General features: G+C 44.6%; 1 protein-coding gene across 1 annotated transcript; it reads right to left on the minus strand.

The window, feature by feature from the left end:
* Positions 1–23,324: 23,324 nt before the first annotated feature.
* LOC143269556 (monocyte differentiation antigen CD14-like) lies at positions 23,325–25,064 on the minus strand. Its single transcript, XM_076555022.1, has 2 exons — positions 24,861–25,064; positions 23,325–24,770 (listed from the first exon to the last, which is right to left on the minus strand). The coding sequence occupies exons 1-2, from the start codon at positions 24,861–24,863 to the stop codon at positions 23,661–23,663; spliced, it is 1,113 nt and encodes a 370-aa protein (XP_076411137.1). The 5' UTR covers positions 24,864–25,064; the 3' UTR covers positions 23,325–23,660.
* Between the last annotated feature and the right edge of the window lie 461 nt (positions 25,065–25,525).

The raw sequence follows: 25,525 nt of genomic DNA on the forward strand, positions 1-25,525 counted from the left end.
GCCCATCATCCCACAACGCCTACTTCAGAAGACCCCCTTTGCTACCCCCTCCAAGAGCCAACCAATGCCGACCAAGTCAGAAGGAAGCCGTTTTTCCAGCAGAAATGACGCCCTTATTTCTATTTACTTGCTTTTTTATAGTAAGCAAAAGTCTGGAATGTTAGGATTCTGTACATGTACAGTTTGGGTCTAATGTTTTACATCATCGGGGGATGTGGGCCACGTACCCAATGCGTGGTCACACAGTCCCCGCCTTAAAAAAGGCTGGACTCGGATCCCCACCCCTCTCTTTCTCTGTTTCCTCTCTGCTCTGCTCCCACATCTTTCTGTCTCTCCAGGCCTGGTTTCTTTCTAATAAAGCTCTTTCTAACTCTGGTAGTTGTAGCCGTGACTTGTAACTTTTCTGCCACACTGCCGACCCACCAGCGCTACTCATCCTTTCAAGGGGTTCTCTGTGTAGTTTTGGTGCCTATTCTGGAGACCAGGCTGGCCTCAGACTCACAGAGATCCACCTGGCTCTGCCTCCCGAGTGCTGGGATTAAAAGTGTGTGCCACCACTGCCTGGCTACCCACCAGCTCTTAATGTAAACTCCTAATAAGTACTTCATACCAGCTATTGTTTGTCCTTTTAATGGCACTTTTTAAAAAAGATTTATTTATTATGTATACATTATATACATAAGATGTATACATACTTCTGGAGGCCAGAAGAGGGCGCCAGATCTCATTACAGATGGTTGTGAGCCACCATGTGGTTGCTGGGAATTGAACTCAGGACCTCTGGAAGAGCAGCCAGTGCTCTTAACCTCTGAGCCATCTCTCCAGCCCCTTAATGGCGCTTTCTTTTCTTTTGGAACTTCTTTACCTCTCTCTCACCATCTCTCTCTTTTCTCCTCTCTCCCTCTCCCTCTTGTGAGAAAGAGTCTTCTATAGCCTATGCTCGCCTCCAGCTCCATGTTGATATATGTTGACCTTGAACTTCTGATCTTCCTACTTCTGCCTCCCAAGTGCTAGGATTACAGCTGGGGGTCACTGTGCTTGGTATATGGGGTGATGACGATCAAACCCGGGGTTTTGAACATGCTATGAAAGCACTGTACTAACTGAACTGTTTCTCCAACCATTCATCCTCTCCCTTCCTTCCTCCCTCCCCCTTCCTTCCTCCCCCCTTCCTCCCTCTCCTTCTCTCTTTCTGCTGTGATCAAATCCAGGGGCTAAACAAATGCTGTACCTCTGAGCTATATCCCCAGATCCCCCGTTGACACTTCAGCTTCTATTAAAATTTTTTAAAAAATATTTCATGTGTATGGATGTGTGTTATGTGAGTGTGTGTGAGTTACAGACGGTTGTGAGCCACTGTGTGGGGCTGGGAACAGAACCTGAGTCCTCTGTAAGAGCAACAAGTGTTCTTAACCACGTAACCAACTCTCCAGCCCAAACTTCAGCCTCTGTTTTATACTCATCAAAATTAACAGCCTGGGTAGATCTAGGCAATCTTATTGGTCTCCATTGGTCATATCCATTTAATACAGCCTGGAGGAGGGGGTTATATTCCTTCTAGTTACAATACCAGTGAGGGAAAACATTTTCCAGTTGGGTATATTATTCCTCAAATGCATTTAGCCAATAGAGATGTTATTCACATGCATAGTCTGTTCAAATATAACTATTTTACTTATTTGTAGTGCTGAGATCACAAATACAAGCCAAAACATGTAAATGTCAGTGGGTTTTGTTTGCCCTTTGCCAAGGTTTCATTATGCAGACCAGATTAGCCTGCATTTGCCTCATGAGTGTTGAAATGAAAGACATGGGCCATGGGGACTGGAAAGATGACTCAGTGGTTAAGAGTAGTGGCTGCTCTTGCAGAGGAGCCTAGTTATGTTCCCAGTACCCATCACAATCAGCTGTAACTCCAGTTTAAGGGAATCCTTCTGCATGGCACCAGGCATGTATGTGATGCACATACATAAAAAAATTAATCTTTTTTTTTAAAGGAGTGTGCCACCACATCCAGTAAAAGATAGCGGTTTTTTTTTTTTTTTATTATTTGTTGTTTGTTTGGGGTTTAGGTTTTTGGTGCTTTTTGTTTTTAAAAGATTTATTTATTATGTGTGCAGTATTCTGTCTGCATGTATGCCTGCATGCCAGAAGAGGGAACCAGATCTCATTACAGATGGTTGTGAGCCACCATGTGGTTGCTGGGAATTGAACTCAGGACCTCTGGAAGAGCAGTCAGTGCTCTCAACTTCTGAGCCATCTCTCCAGCCGCTGGTTTTTTTTGTTTTTTGTTCGTTTGTTTTTTAGAGTCTGAGATAGGGTTTCTCTGTCTCTTTGTAACCCTAGCTGCCCTGAGTCTCACTGCTGTGGAACAATCCTTTTATACACTGTGAAGACTTTATACACTGTGAAGACGTGTTCCTCTTATTGTTAATGAAGAGCTGACTGGCCAATGGCTAGACAAGAAGAGGTTAGTCTAGAGAACCAACTGAGCAAATTCAAGAAAAAAGGGCAGAGTTGCCAGCCAGACACAGAGGAAGCAAAAGATGAATATATCATGCTGAAAAAAAAACACGTGGTAGGGCACAGATAAGTAATATGAATTAATTTTAAGTTGTAAGAACTACTTAGTAACAAACCTAAGCTATTGGCCAAGCATTTATAATTAATAATGTCTCTGTGTTTTTTGGGAGCTGGCTGGCAGTACAGAGGAAGTCCACCAACATCTCACAATGTAGACCTGGCTGGCTTCAAACTCATGAACATCTGCCTTGACTGCCTCTGCCTCCTAAGTGCTAGAATAAAGGCCCGAGACACCACACTGGGCAATAACAAAGTTTTCATTCACACTTTGGCCTGACTTTCATCAACTCTTGCAACTCTAACTTTAGCCTCCATTAGGACGGCGACACATTTTACTTTACATATGCTAAGTAAGGAAAGTGTTCCCCATCCAAGCATGATTTATTCCCATAAACTACCCGGATAAAGGAGAAAACAACAATTTCATATACAACCTGTTTAAATGGTCCACTTCCATCCTTTATCCCACCCGTTTGCCTGTGTATGTGGTCTTGATCTAACTGTGGTCTCCACTAGGGCTTCAGTAAGGGGATGCTATCACGAATATGGCTCCAATATCAGAAAGTCCCCCAAATGTCTCTTTTCCACTCCCTGGCTGCTCTCCTCATTCATGTACATCCTGTGGGTTGGCAGTGGGAGAAGAGAGCTTTGAGCTGAAGGACTTTGGTCCTTTGTTCTCAAGCCCTGTGCTGGTTTGGTTGTGGGGCTTTCCCCAGGTGATTTGGGTCAGGTTTCTTGAATTACCCAAACAAAGGTGAATGAATCACATTGCGAGAGCAGCATGAGCGGTTCCCGTTGATCCACCTACCCTTGCAGTGTGGCACCGCATCCTATCTGTGCTGTTCCTTCTGAGGCAGGAAGAAAGATGGGGAACACTAACGGGCAGGGCGTGGGAGGGAAAAGAAACTCCTTATCCTGGGATCTTAGTTTTTATTTTCTGCTGGCTGAGAATCAAGACAAATATTTATTATGTAACATAACTGACAAAGCCAAAGTTCCCTACAGAGATTGGTATGTTTTCCTAAAGTCGCTGTTAGCAGAGTCATTAGGGACAGAGCATGGACCTTGGCAGTGCCAACAGGCCGGCTGGGCATGGCCACCTACTATTCTCAACAGACCAGACAGACATATAATAGTGAAAAGCAGAGGGGGAAAAGTTTATTCATTGACACCATGGTGTGGAGAGGAACAAATAGAAGTCCTAGTGACCACTGCCCAAGTCCATCTTGACGTTCTGACGTGCAGTTTGGTTTAAACAGAAGGCAAGAGGTATGCCTAAGTAAGCAGTCCGCTCCAGGTACAATTGGCTCTAGCACTCACCTGCCTTTGTCTAGGCTCCAGGACTTCCTGCAAGGGGGTCTAGCAAGTTGTCAAAACTGTGAACTCTCAAACTGGGGGTGGTGGCGCACGCTTTTAATCCTAGCACTAGGGAGGCAGAGGCAGGCAAATCTCTGTGAGTTCGAGGCCAGCCTGGTCTACAGAGGGAGATCCAGGACAGCCAAGACTGTTACACAGAGAAACCCTGTCTCAAAAACAAACAAACAACAACAACAAAAACCTAGGAAAAAAAAAAAACAAAGAACAAATCTGTGAACTCTCCCTAAGAGACAACTTTCTCCTCTGGCTGGCATCAGGCCTCAGCCTTTTTCTTTTCCTAGCAGGAGATCTCTGGGTGAGCCAAGGACAAGGGTAGGGAAATTCCTATTTATTCAGGGACCATTGTTTTAATAACCTGAAAGCCAAAGGGAGGGACACAAATGTCTTTTTAGAATATTTTGATTGGCCCAGGATGGTTACAACATCTCAAACAAGAATGTTAAAATAGCAAACTTACTTGGAGCCAGAATATCTGTGGTTTTCCCTTTAGCATTCTTCTAAGTTTCAACAATGAGTCTCATAAAACATCCTACGATCTAATGTAGAAAAGAAAAGCCTTCGGGGCTGGAGAGATGACTTGGCAGTTAAGAGCACTGACCGGAGGACCTGGTTCAATTCCCAGCACCCATGTGGCAGCTCGCACCTGTCTGTAACTCTAGTTCCAGAAGATTCAACACTGTCACACAGACATATATTCAGACAAAACACCAATGCTCATAAAATATAAATAGATAAATAAATAGATAGATGAATAAATAAACAAACAAACAAACTTTCAACATAAGGCAAATAAGGGCTATTGCTGGCATTTAGTACTAGAGTGTTTTCCTAGTATGGACAAGGTCCTGGATTTGATACCCAGCTCCACAAACAAACACTTTTACACTGGTGAATTTGATTCTGTCTGGTATGGTGGTGGTGGTATGTGTTTGTAATGCCAACACTTGGAAGGTGGAGGCAAGGGGATCAAAGCCAGCCTCAGGTATACCATGTAATTGAGGGGGCAGTAAAGAAATCACAAAAATGGCCACTCCGTGGTTAGGGAAAGGTTTTGTTGTTGTTGTTGGTGGTGGTGGTGGTGGTGGTGGTGGTGGTGGTGGTGGTGTGTGTGTGTGTGTGTGTGTGTGTGTTTGGTTTTTCGAGACAGGGTTTCTCTGTGTGGCTTTGCGCCTTTCCTGGGACTCACTTGGTAGCCCAGGCTGGCCGTGTGTGTGTGTGTGTGTGTGTGTGTGTGTGTGTGTGTGTGTGTGTGTGTGTGTGTGTGTGTGTGTTTAATCATAGGTGAGAGAGAATGTCCAGAGGCATCAGGGAGTCAGGGGATGGGGGGAGCAGAGAGGAGAGACGGAGAAAGGAGCTCCTGCCGATTGCCAGGAGGGCACAGGGAGGGTAGCAAAAATGTTGGAAAAGTCTGCCAGTTCTAAGGGGTGATATTGAGGTGGGAGGAAGGTGGCTTCGCTGGAACAGCCTAGGAACCAGCACCGGGCTCTGATCTGTTGGAGGCTTGTTTGAGTTAATAAAGAACTAGACTTGAGAGCTTGAGTTAATAAAGAACTAGACTTGAGAGCTTGAGTTAATAAAGAACTAGACACTGTCTCCAGAGGTTCGGGGAAGAGGGTGGGACCAGGTAAGAAAGCAAGGCTTTTCCTGGCAAACAGAAACCCACTTTACAAGGTTTCTGAGGAACGCTGAGGTTTGCTGGGTCGGAGTTCAGCCTGAGCTGAGCCCACACTGTCGTTTTGGTGGATTGAGACCTAACACACAGATCTAAGCTTTCCGGGCTGTATGAGAACTGTCTCAAAATCGAGGGAGAGAGAAAAAGAGGCAGACCACCTTGTATGTTTTTCACCTTTCACCCCAATTTTAAACTTTGCTTTAATATTTAATTAAACCTTGTTATAAATTACATCATTTAAACAATATACCTTCAAAAGCCACAAAATCATTTACATAGCCACTGTAAAGAAGACTCTCCCTCTTGAGAAGCCCGCACCCGTGCTTCAGGTGTATAATTATTTCCTAATTCACCCCTTTCCTTCCTCTGACAGTCTGCACTTAAACCTGAAGCGGCCTTATCCCTTCTCTCTACGTAATAAATTCACTAACTTTGTTTTACTCTGATTTGTTTTAAAATCCTCTTTTGCATGGTCAAGGATGTGACCTCATCAGACTGAAGGTCATGAAGGAAGACCCCCTCTGGCTACCAACAACAGTGCTGGGCTGTGTCTTTCTGCTGCTTCTGACAATTCCATTTTATTTAATTTTTTTTTAACAGGGTTTTTCTATGTAGCCCTGGCTGTCCTGGAACTTGCTATGTAGACCAGGTTAGCCTCAAACTCACAGATCCACCAGCCTCTGCCTCTCAAATGTTGGGATTAAGGATAAAAGGAGTGTGTCACCATTGACCAGCCGACAAATCCATTTTATTAGTAACTGCTTAAAGATGGGTTCCTTTACCCTCCTTGTCTTCTGTTCTTTCCCTGTTCTCTTCAGACTCCGGCTAATGATCTCTGCTGTTGCTTCAGTATATTGCTCCCTTTGGAAAGGGCTCTGAGGACGTACATACCTCAGGCCAGCCAGCATCTAAGTGACTCACCATCAGAAGCCTCACCAATTTGTTCCTTCAGTGAAACCCTGAGACTAAAGGCTGGAGCCCAAACCACCAGATGACAGACAGTAGGGCCCAATTATTCGTATCATTTTAATCATTAATAAATAACAACCATGCGATGGTATGCTTAGCTTTTCCTTTTAGATTTGTTTATTATGTATACAGTGTTCTGCCAGCATGGATGCCGACATGTAGATGAAAATTTCTCCAGCCCTGCCTTGCCCAGCAGTGCGGACGAATCTCTCCCACCCTTGGTCCCATAGCCGCTTATAAAATAATCACTCAGGGGCTTATAGTATTTACAAACTGTATGGCCTATGGCTTCAGCTTCTTGCTAGCTAGCTCTTTCTTCTTAAATTAACCCATTCCTATTAATCTGTATGTTGCCACCTGGCCCTGGTGTTACCCGCCTGCTGGCATCGTTTTGCTCCTTGCATGATGGCTGGCTTCCCCCTTCACTCTGCCCTTCTCCCTGTTTTTCTGCTTGGATTTCCTGCCTGGCTGTAAGCTTTCTTGCCATAGGCCAAAACAGCTTGATTTATTATCCAATGGGAACCACACATATTCACAGCATACAGAAAGACATCCCACAGCACCTACATGCCAGAAGAAGACACCAGATCTCATTATAGATGGTTGTGAGCCACCATGTGGTTACTGGGAATTGAACTCAGGACCTCTGGAAGAGCAGCCAGTGCTCTTAACCTCTGAGCCATCTCTCCAGCCCCTGTATACTTAGCTTTAATTTGTTTTTAGTTTCATTTCACTTTTTAAATTGTGTGTATATGTGTGATCACAGGTACAGGCTGTGCCAATGCCTGTGGAGGCAGAGAATAGAAACATTGTTCCTTGGGTCAGGAATGTGTCCATCTCCCTGGAGACAGGGTCTTTCACTGGCCTGGAGCTCACCAGTTAGCTTTTCCTTGTTGGCCAGGGAGCCCTAGGGATCTGCCTTTCTCTGCCTCCAAAGCACTGGGATTCCAATTGCATGCCATCATGCCTGGCTTTTTTTTTTTCTTTTTACATGGGTGTTAGGAATTGAACTCAGAACCTTGTGTTGCAAGATGAGCACTCTGTCAGCTGAGATATCCACCAATCCCAAATTTTCCTATATATGAAGTAACCCAATTCTTCATGTGTTGGATTGGTAATTTCCAAATTCCACTTACGATTTTATTTCTAATAACTAATCACACAGAGCTCCTCCATGCTAGGGTTAAAACTGTGGTAACCTACCCAGAAATACAGTTCCTCATTTTCCTTCCTTTTATTCTTTCTCTTCACACATCACACACAGTCTCCTCTTATTCACAGCGTCCGTCACCTAAAGTCAACTGTGGTTAGGAAACAGCAAATGGAAAATTCCAGAAATCATTCGTAAGTTCTCAATGGCACCCTGTTCCGGATGGCGTGATGAAACTTGGTGCTGTCCCATCTAGTCCTGACTGGATGTGACTCATTCCTTTGCTCGGGATATTGACACCATACACTGCCACCTCTTAGTTACTTATTCGTCAGAGCCAAGTGTGAAATACAGTGACTGTCTGTCACAACTATTCTATTCTATAACAAGCGACCATGGACAGCATCCTCCTGTGCCTGATTTTAAAATCAGATTTATTCATTTTATTGTATGTATGAGTGTTTTGCCTCCATGTACATACGTGCACCCTCGAGTGCTTAGTGTCCTCAGAGGTCAGAACAGCTCCCCCAGAACTGAAGTTACACATGTGAACCACCATATGGGTGCTGGGAATGGAACCCAGGTCCCCTTCAAGAGCAACAGGTGATTCCAACCATTGAGCCATCTTTCCAGCTCCTCCTGTGCCCAGTTTATAAACTACACCCCTAATTCTCCTCTTTCTGCCTCTTGAGTCCTGTGGGTTACAAGCATGTGACACCAGGTCCAGTTTATGCAATGCTAAGAACCAAATCCAGAGCTTTCTGCCTGCTAGGCAAGCACTCTGCCACCTGAGCTATGTCCCAGCCCCGTGAGATTTTGTTGTTGTTATTGTGTTTTGAGACAGGGTATCATATACCCCAAACTGGCCTAGAACTCACTGTGTAGCTTTGGATGAGCTTGAACTGTTTTTACCTCCCTGGGTCTTCCTGTTTTCTTTCCTAAGCGATGGGATTACAGGCACATGCCTCAACATAGGCCTGGCTGTCCTGGAACACACCATTTAGTCCAGACTGGCCTCAGACTCACAGAGATCTGCCTGCCTCTGCCTCCCAAGTGATGGGATCAAAGGCATGCACCACCACACTCAGCTCTTCTGATTTTTTATTATGGTAAATGTATGCCATAAAATTGGCCATTTGATCATGTTTGAATGAATCAGTGTTGAACTGGTGTTTATATTGAGGTAAAGACCTAATACAGTATAATATGGTGACATTATTTAACTTCACAATGTCATGGAGCCATCACCACTGCGGAGACGCTTGGCTCAGTCTGGGAGGAGGGGACGGGACCTGCCTGGACCGAGTCTACCAGGTTGATCTCAGTCCTCGGGGGAGGCTTTGCCCTAGAGGAGGTGGGAATGGGGGGTGGGCTGGGGGGAAGGGGAGGCAGGCAGGAGGGGGGAGAACAAGGGAATCCGTGGCTGATATGTAGAACTGAATGGTATTGTAAAATAAAATAAAAGGGGAAAAAAAAGAATTCTTTGCACCACTCCAAAGAGAAACTCTGTTTTTGTCAATCAATAACTTTCCCATGCACCCTGCTTCTAGACTCTGGTAACCTTGAAACTATTTACTATCTAATTTGATTTTTATCTTCTAAATGTTTAATATAAGTAGAGTCATACCATGTGTGTCCTTTGGTGTGTGTCTTATTTCATTTAGAATATTTATTTTCAAGGTTCATCTTTGTTGTAGCATGTATCAGAACCCCATTGTTTTCAATCACTGGATAATATTATATTGGATCCATTTTGCATATGCATTTACCTATGGATTGGATCTTTTCCAAGTTTTTGCTATTGTGAATAATGCTAAATGTGTGGGAATGCTTTTTCCTAAAAAATGCCTTTTTCTTCCTTCCTTCCTTCCTTCCTTCCTTCCTTCCTTCCTTCCTTCCTTCCTTCCTTTCCTTCTTTCTTTCTTTTTTCTCAAGACAGGTTTGCTCTGTGTATCAGTCCTGGTTGTCCTGGAACTTGATTTGTAGACCAGGCTGGCCTCAAACTCACCGAGATCCACCTGCTTCTGCCTCCCGAGTGCTGGATTAAAGAGAGAAATGCTTTTTAAAGTTTGCTTTTACAAATCAAGCTTTCACCCAACCTATAACAAAGTTAGTGATGTGCTTCGAGATTGTTTTTAACTAAGGACTCATTCTGCTCACATACTATGTGCTCAACCTGTTCAGAACAGTCTGATAATACAACCAATCCTACAGTATGTTGGACTTCCAATATAATTAACTCCTCCAAGCTCAGCCGAACACACAGCTCTCATTGTTCCATATTCGTGAAGAAAGACATTCAGGTCTCTGACTCAGAACAATGTGTATGTGTGAGATGCGGTGATGCCCAGGTTTGAGACTATTCTCTGGAAGCAATCAGGCATTGAAAGTGGCGTCTCTCAGCACCCCAAAATGTTGGGAGCAAGATGTGGGTATAAAGTGATACCTGGTGCTTTTGTGTGCTGTTCTGAGTCAGTAGCTCCAGAAGAATGATTTTCTCCCACATGCCTGTAAAAGGTCGATTAGGACACAAGTTCCTCATTCCATCTCCTTACTGTGTTTGCTGTGCTCAATGTACAGAGGGGACGCTTTCTTTTAGGACTTCCTTTTTAGATTAGACATCTCTTAGAGAAGACCATTCTCTTCCAGACTAGACTTCTTTTACTTTAGACTACTATTAAATGAGAATAAGAGAGATAAAACCTCTGAATAAATCAGGCCTCGCCTTGAGGAAATGACACCAAAAGTTAGTCTTTTCTCTTTTATGCAGCATCACCACAAATATGAACATTTTGATACAAATTTGTGGTTGAAAACCCTTCCTCATTTTGTTTATTTGTTTCTTTCCTTCTTTTGAAATTCTCTTGTAGCCTAAGCTAGCCCCAAATTCATTATACAGCTGAGGATGACCTGGAATTTCTTTCTTTCTTTTTTTTTTTAAATTACATTTTGTTTATTTAATGTATGTGGTGGCACAGGAGGGCCACACGTGTGCCAAAGAGCATGTGCGGACGTCAGAGGACAACTGTGTGGGATGTGGTTCTTTCCTTGCACCGTGTGGGCCTGAAGGGTCAGACTGAGATAATCGGGCCTGGTGCCCAGTTCCTTTACCCACTGAGCCATGCTGCTGGCCCTGGGTCCAGCTTTAAACCAGTCAGTTTGGCCACAGAGCCTGGTCTCGAAGTAAAGTGGCTGTATGATGAGTGTAAGGTGACGTGACGTGTACAGTGTGAGCGTGTAGTCCGCCATCCATAACTCAGTGCATTTGTTTGGGACGAAGAGCCAACAGAAGCCATCCATCCTTGAAGGGAGATGGTACGTGGGTAAATACCTAGTCTGGGAAACCGTCCCTCTTGATGGACCGACTGAGATGGGTGAGAGCTTCCGGGACTCTCGTGTTAGCTGCATGCTTGCTGTCATGTCTGCGTTTTTTAGAGAGGAGGTGTCTTGCAGCTACAGTTGTCAAAAGGAATAAACATGATAATTAAAGAAGACCTTCCATAATCAGAATCTCCTGTAAGCAAAAGAAGGTATACTTAACCAAGTTTGGGGCTAGAAGACTCTACCTCAGACAACATCATTAATTAATGTCATACAAGGCCTTCGAGGATTGATAAAATCTGGGTATACAGAAAGGGCCTGCTTATCCCATGCCCAAAGACACGTGTCCACATCTTACCACCCCCTGACCTGGAATTTCTAATCCTTCTTCATCTATCCTTCCAGTACAGATTACAGACATGTGTGTGCTCAGTTAATGTGGTGTTGGTATTCAAATCTAGGGCCTTTTGTATGTTAGACAATATTTCTACCGACTGGACTATATCCCTAGACTTTCTTTAGTCTTTGAGACCTAGTCTTACTATGTAGCTAAGGATAGCCTGGGACTCATAAATCCATACTTCTGCCTCAACTTTCTTTTTTTTTGTGCTTTTTTTTCCATTTTGAGACAGGCTCTCAAGGAGCCCAGAGGGACCTTGAAGTCACTATGGCAGCTGGGGATGACACTGAACTTCTGGTCTTGTTGCCTCTGTTTCCCAAGTGCTGGGATTATAGGCATACGCCACAACACTCAGATTGGCTTAATTTCTTCAAACCACTCTCATACCCCACATCAGAGGAATAAACTATTTCTATAATTATTTTAATAGCTTCAAAAGAAAATTTTGACAAAATCCAACACCTTCCATGAAAAACATTCAACAAGAGGAAAATCTAGGGAGTTTCCTCTGGTGGTAATGAAGTGTACAGAAAAATGTCAGCGGAGACCATATTTGATGGTGAAAGACTGGATATTTTTGCCCTAAGGTCATCAACACAAGGATGTATGTTCTCAAGGCCCCTAACAATGGACAGGAGGTTCTGGCTAGTTTTAGGTCAATTTGACACAAGCTACTGTTAACTGAGAGGAGGAACCTCAATTGAGAAAATACTTCCTTAAAATCAGGCTACAGACAAGCCTGTAGGGAATTTTCTTTATTGGTGATTGATGTGGGATGGCCCAGGTTATTGTGGGTGGTTCCACTCCTGGCCTGGTGGTCCTGTGTTTTATAAGAAAGCAGGATGAGCAAGCCACAAGGAGCAAGCCAGTAAGCATCACTCCTCCATAGCCTCTGCATCAGCTCCCGCTTCCAGGTGCCTGCCCTGTTTGAATTCTTGTCTTGACTTCCTTAAATGATGCACAGCATAAACCAAATAAACCCAAGTGGCTTTTGGTCATGGTGTTTCATTCATGGTGTAGCAAGAATAACCCTAACTAAAAAAAGGGCTTTGCCAATTGTGTGTCTGACCTGTATGGGGAATGCCTTTGCCACTTTCCCATGGGTCCAAGTCTTTGTCATGGCTGTGCCCATGTCAACAATACACATTCACGCAGGACTTCACTCTCTCAGGGCTTCCTCCAGCGCCTATAGGCAGACTCAGGTCAATATAAACAAATGTGTAGACAGATGGACAGAAATTCGCGTAGGCCATGCCAACAATGGGCACTTGGCCAAGCAGAAAACCTTAGACAGATATGAGGGGTCTGTCAGTCTCTTGACACACACATCAGATGGGCAGATGACAGATCAGTGGCAGCCATCAACATTTCAGTGTTTGGTATATTCCTCTTATGGGGTCCAGGTAAGGCTATTGTACTTTTGCTTTGTTTTGTTTTTTAATGTCTGTGGGTGTTTTGCCTGTATTTTTGTCTGGGTACCATGTGTGTCTGGTATCCTTGGAGCCCTAAGAGGGCATTGGATTTTTCTAGAACTGGAATTACAGATGGCTGAGTCCTGTTGTGGGTTCGTGTAGCTGAAGTTTTCCTGGACCCACCCAGCCCCTGTGGTCCCTCACTCCTGCAGCAGCTCAAACCCAAACGAACACACAGAGGCTTAATATTATTTATAACTGCTTGGCCATTAGCTCAGGCTAACTACTGACTAGCTCTTACACTTAAACTCAGCCCATTTCTGTTAATCTATGTGTCGTCATGTGTTCTGTGGCTTTACCTGTGTGCCATTACATGCTGCTCCCTGGATGGCGAACTGGCATCTCCTGACTCAGCCTTCCTTCAACCAGAATTCTCTCTGCTTATTCCGCCTATACTTTCTGCCTGGCTACTGGCCAATCAGCATTTTATTTATCAACCAATCAGAGCAACACATATTCACAGCATACAGAACATCCCACAGCAGGGTTGTGGGAACTAAACCAGGTCCTCTGGAAGAGCAGCTAGTGTCTTAACAGATGGGTTGTCTCTCAGGCCCTGGTTTACACTTGTACTTTAGTATAGAGTGTTGGATAAATTCTTGGGCTTTGCTGGGCAGCAGTGGTGCACGTCTTTAATCCCAGCACTCGGGAGGCAGAGGCAGGTAGATCTCTGTGAGTTCGAGGCCAGCATGGGCTACAGAGTGAGTTCCAGGAAAGGCACAAAGCTACACAAAGAAACCTTGTCTTGAGGGGGAAAAAAGAAACAAAGAAAGAAAGAAAGGAAGGAAGGAAGGAAGGAAGGAAGGAAGGAAGGAAGGAAGGAAGGAAGGAAGGAAGGAGAGAGAGAGAGAGAAAGAAAGAAAGAAAGAAAGAAAGAAAGAAAGAAAGAAAGAAAGAAAGAAAGAAAGAAAGAAAGAAAGAAAGAAAGAAAGAAAGAAAGAAAGAAAAGTTCTCAGGCTTGGTTTTCCAATTTGTTTTTGTTTTTGTTTTTTTGAGACAGTGTTTCTCTGCCTAGCCCTGGCTGTCCTAGAACTTGTTTTGTAGGCCAGGCTGGCCTTGAATTCACAGAGATCTACTTGCTTCTGCTTCCCAAGTGCTGGGACTAGAGGCTTGTGCCACCATGCCTGGCTTTGGTGTATTATTGAGATTTTAATACATCCCTGGGCCCAAATTACCTTGATACATTACAAGGCGGCATCCTTTCATGGGTAATTTATTTACCGGTCTATGCCTCATAGGTCCCCCCCAGACGCTGTTGTTTATGTGCCCAAAAGGTGCAGAGTCATCAGCCTCCGTGTCTGCCCACAGAATGAAGTCAAATGCTGTTTGTACAGCCGGAAAAACCACTGTTTTATGCAACAGGGAGCAACTCGGAACAGGCTGCAGCCTGGTGTCAACATGAAAGGAGACAAAGGCTTAGAAAAAGAAGAACTAAGTTAGAAAACTCACACTTCCTAGTTTCAAATCCTATTGTTTAAACAATGGTGATAGAGACAATGTGGTAATAGTGTAAGCTAGTGAGCAATAGAAAATATAAATATCAATATAAATATTTACAAAAATATAAATGAAATAAAAATCAATATAAACATCATTATAAAATAAATGAGAGCTCAGAAATAAATCAATGTGTCTATATACAATGATTATAAAAGTGTTGATAGCATTAAATGGAGGATCACTATAGTCTCAACTAATGGTTTGGTGACACCTAGATTATCCTCATCGGGATGGCTGAGGTTGGGTCCTTACTTCAGACTATATTTTCAATTCAATTCAGCAGGCGCAGAGGCCCCACTCAGAAAGGAGTGCCAGACTGATGTGAGAAGCCATGTGGGTGCTGGGAAGTGAACCCGGGTCCTCTGCAAGAGTACAAGTGTTCCTAACTGCCAAGCTGCCTTTCCAGCTCCGCCTTTTCATGGTAGTTTTTGAGACTCATTCTCTCAATGAACCCGGAGCTTACTCTTTCAGCTGGACTGAGCGGCCAGTATAAGCCCTCAGACCCACTTGCCTCCGCTCCCCTCCACCAGTGCTGAGGTCACACCTATCCGCTGCTAAGTCCAGCTTTTATGTGGGGCTGGGGAACTGAATCCAGGTACTCATGCTCGTTCAGCAAACACTTTACTCCTAAAGCCATTTTCCCAGCCTGTTTTACTTTTGTTTTTTGAGGAAAAGTCATGCTTTCCATGAATTAGCATGACCAGAACCTCCTGCCCATTGTTAGGGGCCTTGAGAACATACATCCTTGTGTGGATGACCTTAGGGCAAAAACATCCAGTCTTTCACCATCAAATATGGTCTCCGCTGTTGCTAGAGTTTTCCTGCCTTGCCCACAGTCAGGACAAATCTTAGTCACCCGCCAGTCCCACAGCCGCTCAGACCCAACCAAGTAAACACAGAGACTTATATTGCTTACAAACTGTATGGCCGTGGCAGGCTTCTTGCTAACTGTGCTTATAGCTTAAATTAGTCCATTTCCATAAATCTATACTTTGCCACGTGGCTCGTGGCTTACCGGCATCTTCACATGCTGCTGGTCATGGCGGCAGCTGCAGTCAGTCCTTCTGCCTTCCTGTCCTTTTATTTCTCCTCTCTGTTAGTCCCGCCTATCCTTCCTGCCTAGCCACAGCCGATCAGGTTTTATTTATTGATCAATCAAACAACTTGACATACAGACCATCCCCCAGCACAGCCAAGTGCAGACCATCTCAGACACCTGCACTCAGGCCCATGGTCCTAATCATCCTCTATGCGGACCTGCTGGGTAACGCCACAAAGAACCCAAGAAGGGCTCCCACAGGACATACAGAACATCCCACAGCACTCCGCTGACATTTTTCTGTACACTTCATTACCACCAGAGGAAACTCCCTTGATTTCCCTCTTGTTGAATATTTTTCATGGAAGGTGTTGGATTTTGTCAGAAATTTTCTTTTGAAGCTATTAAAATAATCATAGAAAAAGTTTATTCCTCTGATGTGGGGTATGACAGTGGCATGAAGAAATTAAGTCAATCTGAGTGTTGTGGTGCATCCCAGCACTTGGGAAACAGAGGCAATAAGACCAGAAGTTCAGTGTCATCCCCAGCTGTCATAGTGACTTCAAGGTCCCTCTGGGCTCCTAGAGAGCCTGTCTCAAAACAAAATACACAAACCGTGAAAAAAGAAAGATTTAAGCCAACTTTATATCCAGGGATAAATCTAACCAAGATGCATAATTCTTTTTCTCTTTGCTGCATTTGGTTTGCCAATATTTGCCGGTGGTTCCTGTGCCCATATTCATTAAAAGACATTGAAATTTCCCCCTTGTTTCTTTTCTTTCCTAAAGTAAGCCACAATATCATGCTTACTATATACCATACCACATCTTAGAAAACTAGCAACTTGGGGTGGGAGGGCGGCACTCGGGAAGCAGAGGCAGCCGGATCTCTGTGAGTTCGAGGCCAGCCTGGTTTAGAGTGAGTTCCAGGTCAGCCAGGGCTATACAGAGAACCCTTGTCTTGAAAAAACAAAAACAAAACAAAAAAATTAAAAAGAAAAAAAGAAAGAAAAGAAAAAAGGAGAAGGTAAGAAAAGAAAAGAAAACTAGCAATAGGAAAATGTCTTGCTGGGTATGACAGCAGGTACCTAGCACCCAGGATGTAGAAGCATCAGAGTTTCCAGATTTAGGGCTGTCTGACTATGTAATAAAGCCTTGAAAAGTTTTTGCCACAACGATTTAAATGAGGGCCCACATGTTCTTTATGGAATATGACTTTAAGTGGCTGGAGTGTGTAGGAATAGACTGGATAAGAGAGAACAAAAAATGAATTTGTGTGTATTTAGTTCCAGGCGTCAGATAAGCAAAAGAAGAAGCTGGAAGGAATCAGCTTTTGGCTCAGAAAAGCCCTAGGACCACATTTTACCCTTCAGCAGAAAAAAAGCCACCCCACATCAGATATCTGGCCACAAAGTGCCATGTGGAACCCTCACTTCTCTAATCCTGTCCCTGTCCTCTCCTCCTCCACTTCCTGCTGTCTCGGCGAGGGTACATTGCTCCAGCAGTTCAAGTTTCTCAATCATGGGTCTTCTCCGGGATGCCTTGTACCTTTCAACCATGACGAACACGTTTTCTCTCTAGGCTGCGGGGTGCCACCAGGAAAATAAATATCACGTGCCTTGACAATGGAAGCCAGGACACATTGTCTAATCTGCAAAGTCCGCTAGGAAAGTCTTCTTGTTCGGCCTTAAAGTATGTGCTGTTCCGTATTGTTTTCTGTGTCTTCATGTACCCACCCTACACCCGTTCCTCTCATTCAGTCAATCTGCCTGTAAAGACTGGTGGAGCCCTGGCTGGGATTCACATTGACGCTGGGATTCATAGAGGCACCACTTTGGAGGCTGGGGATTCCTGTGGAACAAGGGAGGCTCCTGGTCTCATTGAGCTTTGTTGCTTATCACAGTTGCTTGACCACTTTAGAGCCCCACTGTTGGGGGTGGGCGGATCTCCCATCAGCCAGCTCCCTGTGGGTAATGAGGGAAACACCACATGCTGAAAGCTGCAATTGGCTTACATGCCTTACCGTGAGAACAGAAGCTTGAATTGAAAGGAAGATTAAGGCTCGCTGGGTGTAAGACAGTCAAACTAAACAGATAAGAACAAGGATCACTGGGGGAGGACTTGTCCTGGAGGAGGTGGGAATGGAGGGTGGGCTGGGGGTAAGGGGAGGGTGTGGGAGGGGCGAGAATAGGGGAACCCATGGCTGATATGTAGAACTGAATGGTATTGTAAAATAAAAAATATATATCACAAAAAAAGAGAAAAAAAACAAACAAACAAAACAAACAAACAAACAAAAAAGAACAAGGATCAGTTGGGTGGGGGTGGCACATCCCTTTAATCCCTTAGGAGGCAGAGGCAGCTGGATCTCTGTGAGTTCCAGGCCAGCCTGGTCTACAAAGTGAGTTCCAGGACAGCCAGAGCTACACGGGGAACCCTGTCTCGAAAAACAAACAAACAAACAAACAGACAGACAGACAGACAGACAAACAACGAAAAAGAAGGAGAAGAATCTGGGGCAGTCCGTACTTCTCCCCGACACCTTGCCTCACTCTGAAGCCTTTGATGGACATATGTAAGGCACCATCACCCTTTAGTATATTCTTGCTTCTGATACAGCTAATTGTAACAGACTAAATTGTAAGTAAAGATCTCTTAATAAGACGCTTCCACCTAGGAGGCCATTCCATAGATAAGGTGCTACACATGAAATAACCAAGAAAGACTACAGCCACATCTCTTGGAAGATTGGGTAGAGTTAACTCTGCCATGGTAAAACTACAAGCTGACTTGTGAATGTGAGAACAAAGACAGCTTAGTCTAATTGCCAGAAGTTGAGTTAACTGCAGTGTCGCTGGCCGAATGACTGACAGATAGCAACTCAGTCAAAGCTTCAGTTGGAGATGAACAGAGAGGCTTTAAATACCCCTAACTGGATGGGCAGTGCAGGAGCCATACACAACCATGGTTGGGCCAGGGGACATACAGAGTGTGGGCCCTTCATCGGCTTGACCTATGATATCACAGAAATTAACCAGTCTTTTTTTTTTTAAGATCTATCTATCTATCTATCTATCTATCTATCTATCTATCTATCTATCATCTACCTTGCTATCTATGTTATATATACATAATGTATGTATGCCTGCACACCACATCAGAAGAGGGAACCAGATCTCATTACAGATGGTTGTGAGCCACCATGTGGTTGCTGGGAATTGAACTCAGGTCCTCTGGAAGAACAGCCAGTGCTCTTAACCTCTGAGCCATCTCTCCAGTCCAAACCAGTCTTAACAGAGATTACTTCGGCTATGTCCAGTTTCTGCCATTACTCTATAAAAGCCCTGGATGGAACTGGAGAGACGGCTCAGAGGTTAAGAACACTCGCTGCTCTTCCAGAGGACCCGAGTTTGATTCCCAGCCCCCATGTTGATGGCTCACAACCTCTTGTAACTCCAGCTCCATGACATCCTATATTCTTTTCTGGCTTCTACTGAGCTGGCACTCAAATGGCATACATACAAACATATACACACTAAATAATATTTATTTATTTAAAATTTTTTTTACTTTATGTGTATTAGTGTTTTGCCTGCTGTGCATGAGGGTGAGGGTGTGTGAGGTGTCAGATCTCACAGTTGCAGACAGTTGTGAACTGCCATGTGGTTGTTGGGAATTGAACTCGGGACCTCTGGAAGAGCAGTCAGGGCTCCTAACCACTGAGCCATCTCTCCAGCCTGTAGCAGGTTTTTTTTTTTCTTTTGAGCCACCAACCAGCTCCCAAATCATGACATCTTATTTTAGTTTTTCACTTTATCTACAGTTTGCTTTTTTACCTTTCTTTCTGTATATCTGACTTCCCTGCTGTCTCCATGTCTGACTGTCAGCTGCCTGGCTTCTGGCCTCAGGCATGTTCCTCTCTTTCTCCTCCCCACCTGCTCTCTTCCCTCTTGAGCCTAGATTTCTCCTCAGTCTCTCTGCCCACCAGCCCTGCCTATCCTTTCTCTGCCTAGCTATTGAACATTCAGCTAGGCCAATCAGGTGAAACAGCAACACATTTTTACATAATTAAACAAATGCAGCAGAAACAAATGTAACACATCCTTATTTCATTAACAAAGGCAGCATAAACAAATATAACACACCTTCACATAGTTAAAGTAATATTCCACAAATTAAACAAATGTAACATATCTTTGCCTAGTTAAAAAAAATATTCCACAACACCAGCCCCTAAATAATATTTCTTTAAAAAAAAAAGCCCTGGACAAAGAAAGTTCAATGGCCTTTTCCCCCTTGGATGCCCCTCCCAATTTTTCCCCTCATTTTCTCTCTCTTCCTCCCTCTCTCTCTCTCCCTCTCTCCCTCTCTCTTTCTCTTTCTTTTTGAGACAGGGTCTCTCTATGTAGTCCTGGCTTGTCCTGGATCTCTCTATGTAGATCAGGCTGGCCTTGAGCTCACAGAGAGCCACCTGCCTCTGCCTCCTAAGTACTGGGATCAAAGGTATGCGCCACTATGCCTATCTCTCCTCGATTTCTTACTTTTCTGTAATAATGCTTCTTGTAAAAATTATTTTATGTAAATTAGTGTTTTACCTACATATATGTATATGCACTATGTGTGTGTCTGGTGCCCTACGAGGCCAGAGGTGGACATCAGATCCCTTGGAACAGGAATTACAGACAGTTGTGAGACACCATATGGGTTTTAGTGAGGGCTCACTTCCTTTTCACATTTTATATTCCCACAGTAGTCTATATAGGTACCATATATGGGCTCTCAGTATCTCTTCTGATAAGGATACTAATTTACTGGTCAGGGTCTCATCCTTAAGACTGATCTAATTACTTCCTTGGGGACCTAACTCCAAGTACTGCTACTCTGTGGATTAGGGCTTCAATAAATTAATTTTTGTTTGTTTTTTGAGACAGGGTTCTACTACATAGCTCAGAATTCATGATCCTCCTGTCTCAGCCTCCTGGGTGCTGGAGGTATAGGCACGTGACACCATGCCCAGCTTTCAATATATGAATTTCAGTGGGTTCTTAAAAAACATGATCTCTGGAACTAGAGAGATGGCTCAGCTGTTAAAAGCACTGACTGCTCTTCCAGAGGACTTGGGTTCAATTCTCAGCACCCACATGGCAGCTCACAACTGTCTGTAACTCCAAGATCTGACACCTTCACACAGACATACATGCAGGGAAAACACCAATGCACATAAAATAGAACAAATAGAGCCAGGCGGTGGTGGCACACACTTTTAATCCCAGCACTCGGGAGGCAGAGCCAGGCGGATCTTTGTGAGTTCGAGGCCAGCCTGGTCTACAGAGTGAGATCCAGGAAAGGTGCAAAGCTATACAGAGAAACCTTGTCTCGAAAAACAAAACAAAACAAAACAAAACAAAAAAAGAATAAATAGATTATTAAAAAAAAAAACCACCATGATCTCATGCATTCTAGGCTGTCCTCAGGTTCACTATGTAACCAAGGATGACCTTGAACTTTTTATCCTCTTGCCGCCACACCTGAATGTTGGGATTCTAGGGTGTATGAGGCACTAGCCATTGAACTCAGGGCTTAGTGAATGCTGGGCAAGCACTCTACCAACTAAGCTATGTCCCCAGCTCTGCAACACATGCATTTTAAAGGGACACAACTGGTCCATAGCATCCACTATCCAACTAGAATCCAAACTCTGTGAGAGAAGAAACTTCTGCTCTATTCCTGCTGAATCCCCAGGGTTCAGTGTAGTGCGACATGGAGTGGGTATTTAAATGAATAAATATGTCCAGCTTCCATTACGATGGCCTTTAGCTCTTTCTAATCAGATGAAACAGTTTTGCTCCTCTTTTTTTGGGCGCTGAGCCATGAACATGGTGGTCATTTTTGTGAGGGGATGTGCTTTCAGAAAAAGTGATAGTTATGTTGTAAGACTCAGATTAAATGTTTCATTTTCTGCAATTCCTTCCAAGATAGAGTTGTTTCTTCCCTCTCCCCGAATTACAACTATCTTTTGTGTCTGCCAGTCTAACTGGATTGGGAATTATGTGAAAGTATAACTTGTTTATGGCTCATCTTTGTGTACTGATGAAGTGTTATTTTTCAAACTGTTCAAATATAAGAAACTGTCTTAAGATAATCAATTCTCTGATACTAAATATTACTAAGGGATGAGATGTCATCCTGTTTGCAAATCAACAAATCAGTTTGGAAGGGTTATCCTTACATTTATAACCAGAAAATCAGACTGCTGGTTTGAGGACAGACTGTCTGACCAGTTTTCAATACCCAAACCCTCCATTCTTGCGTGAGGATTTGAGATGGTGAAATCAGAGAAGTTATATATGAGGGACAAGGACACCTGGAATTATAAAACTCAAAGCTTATGGAGGTCCCTCACTTCTGGGGTGTGGGAGAGTATAAGAAAATGGCTGGGTGGGGGGCGCTCACCAACCTAAGACAGAGCGCCTGTGTGGCCTGGGCAGGCGTCTCCATGACATATGACCTGCTGACATCCCATGCAACCTAAGGCTGAAGGTTATTTTTTAGTAAAAGGGGGACCAGTAGGGCCCTGCCTCCCCCCCCCCTTTTGGGTAACCGTTGCCTTGCTTGCTGACCTTGACCTTGATATCCTCCCTATGCTAATTCCCTGCTGGGTTCCACCCTCCTGAATGCTTAAGGGAAGTTCCTTGTCTGTGTATCCTGTATAATGGGCGTTAACAGCTTAGATGCAAGATTGTAAAACATGGGTAGCTTCTGCTCTCCGGGGTTCTCCCATTGTTCTGTAAGCCTGTATTTAAGACCTCCTCCCTCCTTCAATAAAAGGCATTTGGCACTAAAATAAACAAACAAATAAATAAATAAAACATACCAAAATATTAAAAAAGAAAGAAAAGAAAAGAAAATGGCTGGGTTTTTTTTTTATTGCCTTTGGCTCTTGAAAGTTGGGTATCAAACAACCCTTTCACAGGGGTCACCTAAGATGATCAGAAAACACAGATATTTACATTATGATTCATAACAGTAGCAAAAGTACAGTTATGAAGTAGCAATGAAAGTAATTTTATAGTTGGGGTTCAGCACAACATGCAGAACTTTATTAAAGGGTCTCAGTGTTAGGAAGATTGAAAACCACTGGTTTAGAGGATCAGTTAGTCCATGACTATTCATGGTAGGGAGTGTGGCAGCTGGCAGGACCCAATAGGTAAGAACTCACGTTTTGATCCCAAAGCACAAGGCAGAGAGCTAACTGGGAATGGCCCAGGCTTTTGAAAGGTCAAAGCTTACCCCCAGTAACACACCTCCTCCAACAAGGCCGCACCTCCTAATCCTTTGCACAGTTTCACCACTGGGGATCAAGTATTCAATCATATGAGTCTGTGGGGGCCAAACTCTTTCAAACCACAACAATTACCATTCAATTTTTCTTTAACCCAAGTGCCAGTAATCTGTTCAGAAAGTCCTCACTACACATTCATTGTCTCCCATAGCTCTAGCCTGAGAACACTTTTCTGTTCCTTCCGACCCCACAGTTCTTTTCTTGAGAGGAGGTAGGATTTCTAGGAAGCTGGAGAAAGTCTAAGAAGGAATTCCTTCCTCATCTAGCACTGAGCCTGACGTATAACAGACACTCAGTAAAGATCTGTGGAGTGAATGATATGGACTCATGGTTCATGATTATTTAAATTGGGCATCAGGCACATCCTTTAACCACAGCATTTGGGAGACAGAGGCAGGCAGATCTCTGAGTTTGAGGCCAGCCAGGGGTATATATCCAGACTGTCTGAAAAAACAAACAAAATAACAACAAAACCTAAACAATCAAACAAAACCAACACATTATTTTTAAAATATTTATTTTGTGAACACATTTGTATATATACACACACATACAAAACACAACTGTATCACACAGCACATGTGTGGAGGTCAGAAAGACAACTTTCAGGAGTGAGTTCATTCCCTCCGTGTGGATGCTGAGGATCAAAATCAGGTGTCAAGCTTGGTGGCCTTTACCCACTGAGCCATCTAAGACCGTCTTTCTTCCCTTACATCGTGGTTTAAGATTTTAATAACTGTAAGGCAGAGGATTCGTTGGTCAAGAAGTTCTGATCATCCTGACCAGGACCCTCAGAAGCCAGAACAATGTAAATGTTCCTTTTTCTCCCTTTGGCACTAGGTAAAAAGGCTGACTCCTTGGAGCGCAGCCAGAGTTCCTGACACGCACACTGCCAGGGACGAACGCATTGGGGCTGTGACTACACCAGAGTTGTAATCCTCCGATTGGGGCTCAGGGGTCAAAAAGGGATTTCCTTTAAGGGACAGTTGATCCACCTTGGGCAGCTCATCTGGCCTAGGTTTCCTATCCAGCCTGTTGTGACTGAGATCAAGTACGCTGAGCACGGCTGGCAGTCCCTTCGGCACCTGCTCCAGTTCAGTGAAAGACAGATTGAGCGAGTTTAGCTTGCTGGGCCAGTCACATCCGGGAGCGCCTGCAGTATCCCGCAGTGAATTGTGACTAAGGTCCAGTTCTTCCAGCTGCACACTTGCTGCGGCCAGCGCAGAGCACACGCCGCCAGGCGTCTCCATGCCTGTGTTGCGCAGCGCTAAAACTTGGAGGGCCGGGAACTTGCTCGGACACAGAGCCGAGATCAGTCCTCTCTCGCCCAGTTCGGGGTTGTCAGACAGGTCTAAGGTGGCAAGGGCGGGGAAGACTCGGACCTGTTCGCAGGAAAAGTTGAGTGAGTGTGCCTGAGCAATACTCAACACCCGGAGTCCAGGCTTTAGCCACTGCTGCAGTTCTCCGAGCCAGGCATCCTCTGTCGCCCACGACACGTTGCGGAGGCGCAAGGTGTTGAGATCGGGTCCGGTGGCTTCCAGAAGCGGCCGCAGCGTGGTGCCGGTTACCTCGAGGTTTTCAAGAGTCAGTTCCTTGAGGCTGGAATACCCCAGCATACGCAGGACTCCGAATAGCATCGGAGCAGGAACCCGCGCGTCCCCCACGGTAAGCCGCTGCCAGGGCAGGGACCTGACCACATCTGAGTACTGCCCAAGGTCTGCTTCGGTGTCCACACGCTTTAGAAAGTGCTCCAGGCTGCGACCGCCGCCGTAGAATTCCACATCCACCGCCCCGGTACACAGAAAAGCGCTGGACCAATCCGGCTGTGGATCTGAGAAGTTGCAGACGCAGCGAATACTATCCTCATCCAGCTCGCAGGGCTCCGGCGTGGCGGGAGAGGCATGAGCCAGCATCAGTAGCAACAGCAACAAGCCAAGCACGCTTTCCTGAGGGAACAGCAGTGGTCAGGGATACTCCAGCCAGTCCCTGGGGTTCCTCAGGTGGCCCCAGTTCCACCCCAAGACCATCGGACTCACCATCGTAGATAGATTCTGAGAGTTTCTACGGCCCAGGCCGGCTCTGAAAACGGCTTCAGTTTCTTTCCTGTACAGCGATGTTCTCTGGCTTCCAGGTTCCACGCGCTTGTTTGCCCTCTTTGGCAGCCCCTGCGAGTTTATGTAATTGTGGGATGTCACCCTCTCCCCTCCACTGTGACCTCTGATCACTTCCCCACTTCTCTTCCTCCTAACAGCCCTGCTCACTTCTAGTAAATATTGCAATGAAGTTTTTCACAGGGAGGTACCAAAACAGGAAGAATTCTTCATGGCATTAGGGCACTCTGTGCCAGGAGGATGACCTAAGCGCTTCGGGCTTGTCTGGTACATACAGGAAACGGGTGAACCACACCAGTGCTTTTAATCAGCACTCTACTGCCCAATCCCAGAGATTCAGCTCCATTTCACCCTAGTCTTAGTTTTTAACAATTTCGCACCATCCAGAGCCAAGTCCTTGATTTTCTTCAAGAATGTGCCTGGACGTTTGTGGAAAGATTGTGAACTTATCTATGGATTCCAGAGGGAGAATAAATTCAAGGCTGAGAGCTAGCATGAAGAACAACCCTCTTTTCTTATTACCTTGTTTAAGCCACCGTGCCCAGCTTGTTTAATACTTTCCTTTGTCCTTCTTTTTTCTTTCTTTTCTT

The sequence above is a fragment of the Peromyscus maniculatus genome, chromosome 19 (genome assembly GCF_049852395.1).
Source record: "Peromyscus maniculatus bairdii isolate BWxNUB_F1_BW_parent chromosome 19, HU_Pman_BW_mat_3.1, whole genome shotgun sequence".
NCBI lineage: Eukaryota > Metazoa > Chordata > Mammalia > Rodentia > Cricetidae > Peromyscus > Peromyscus maniculatus.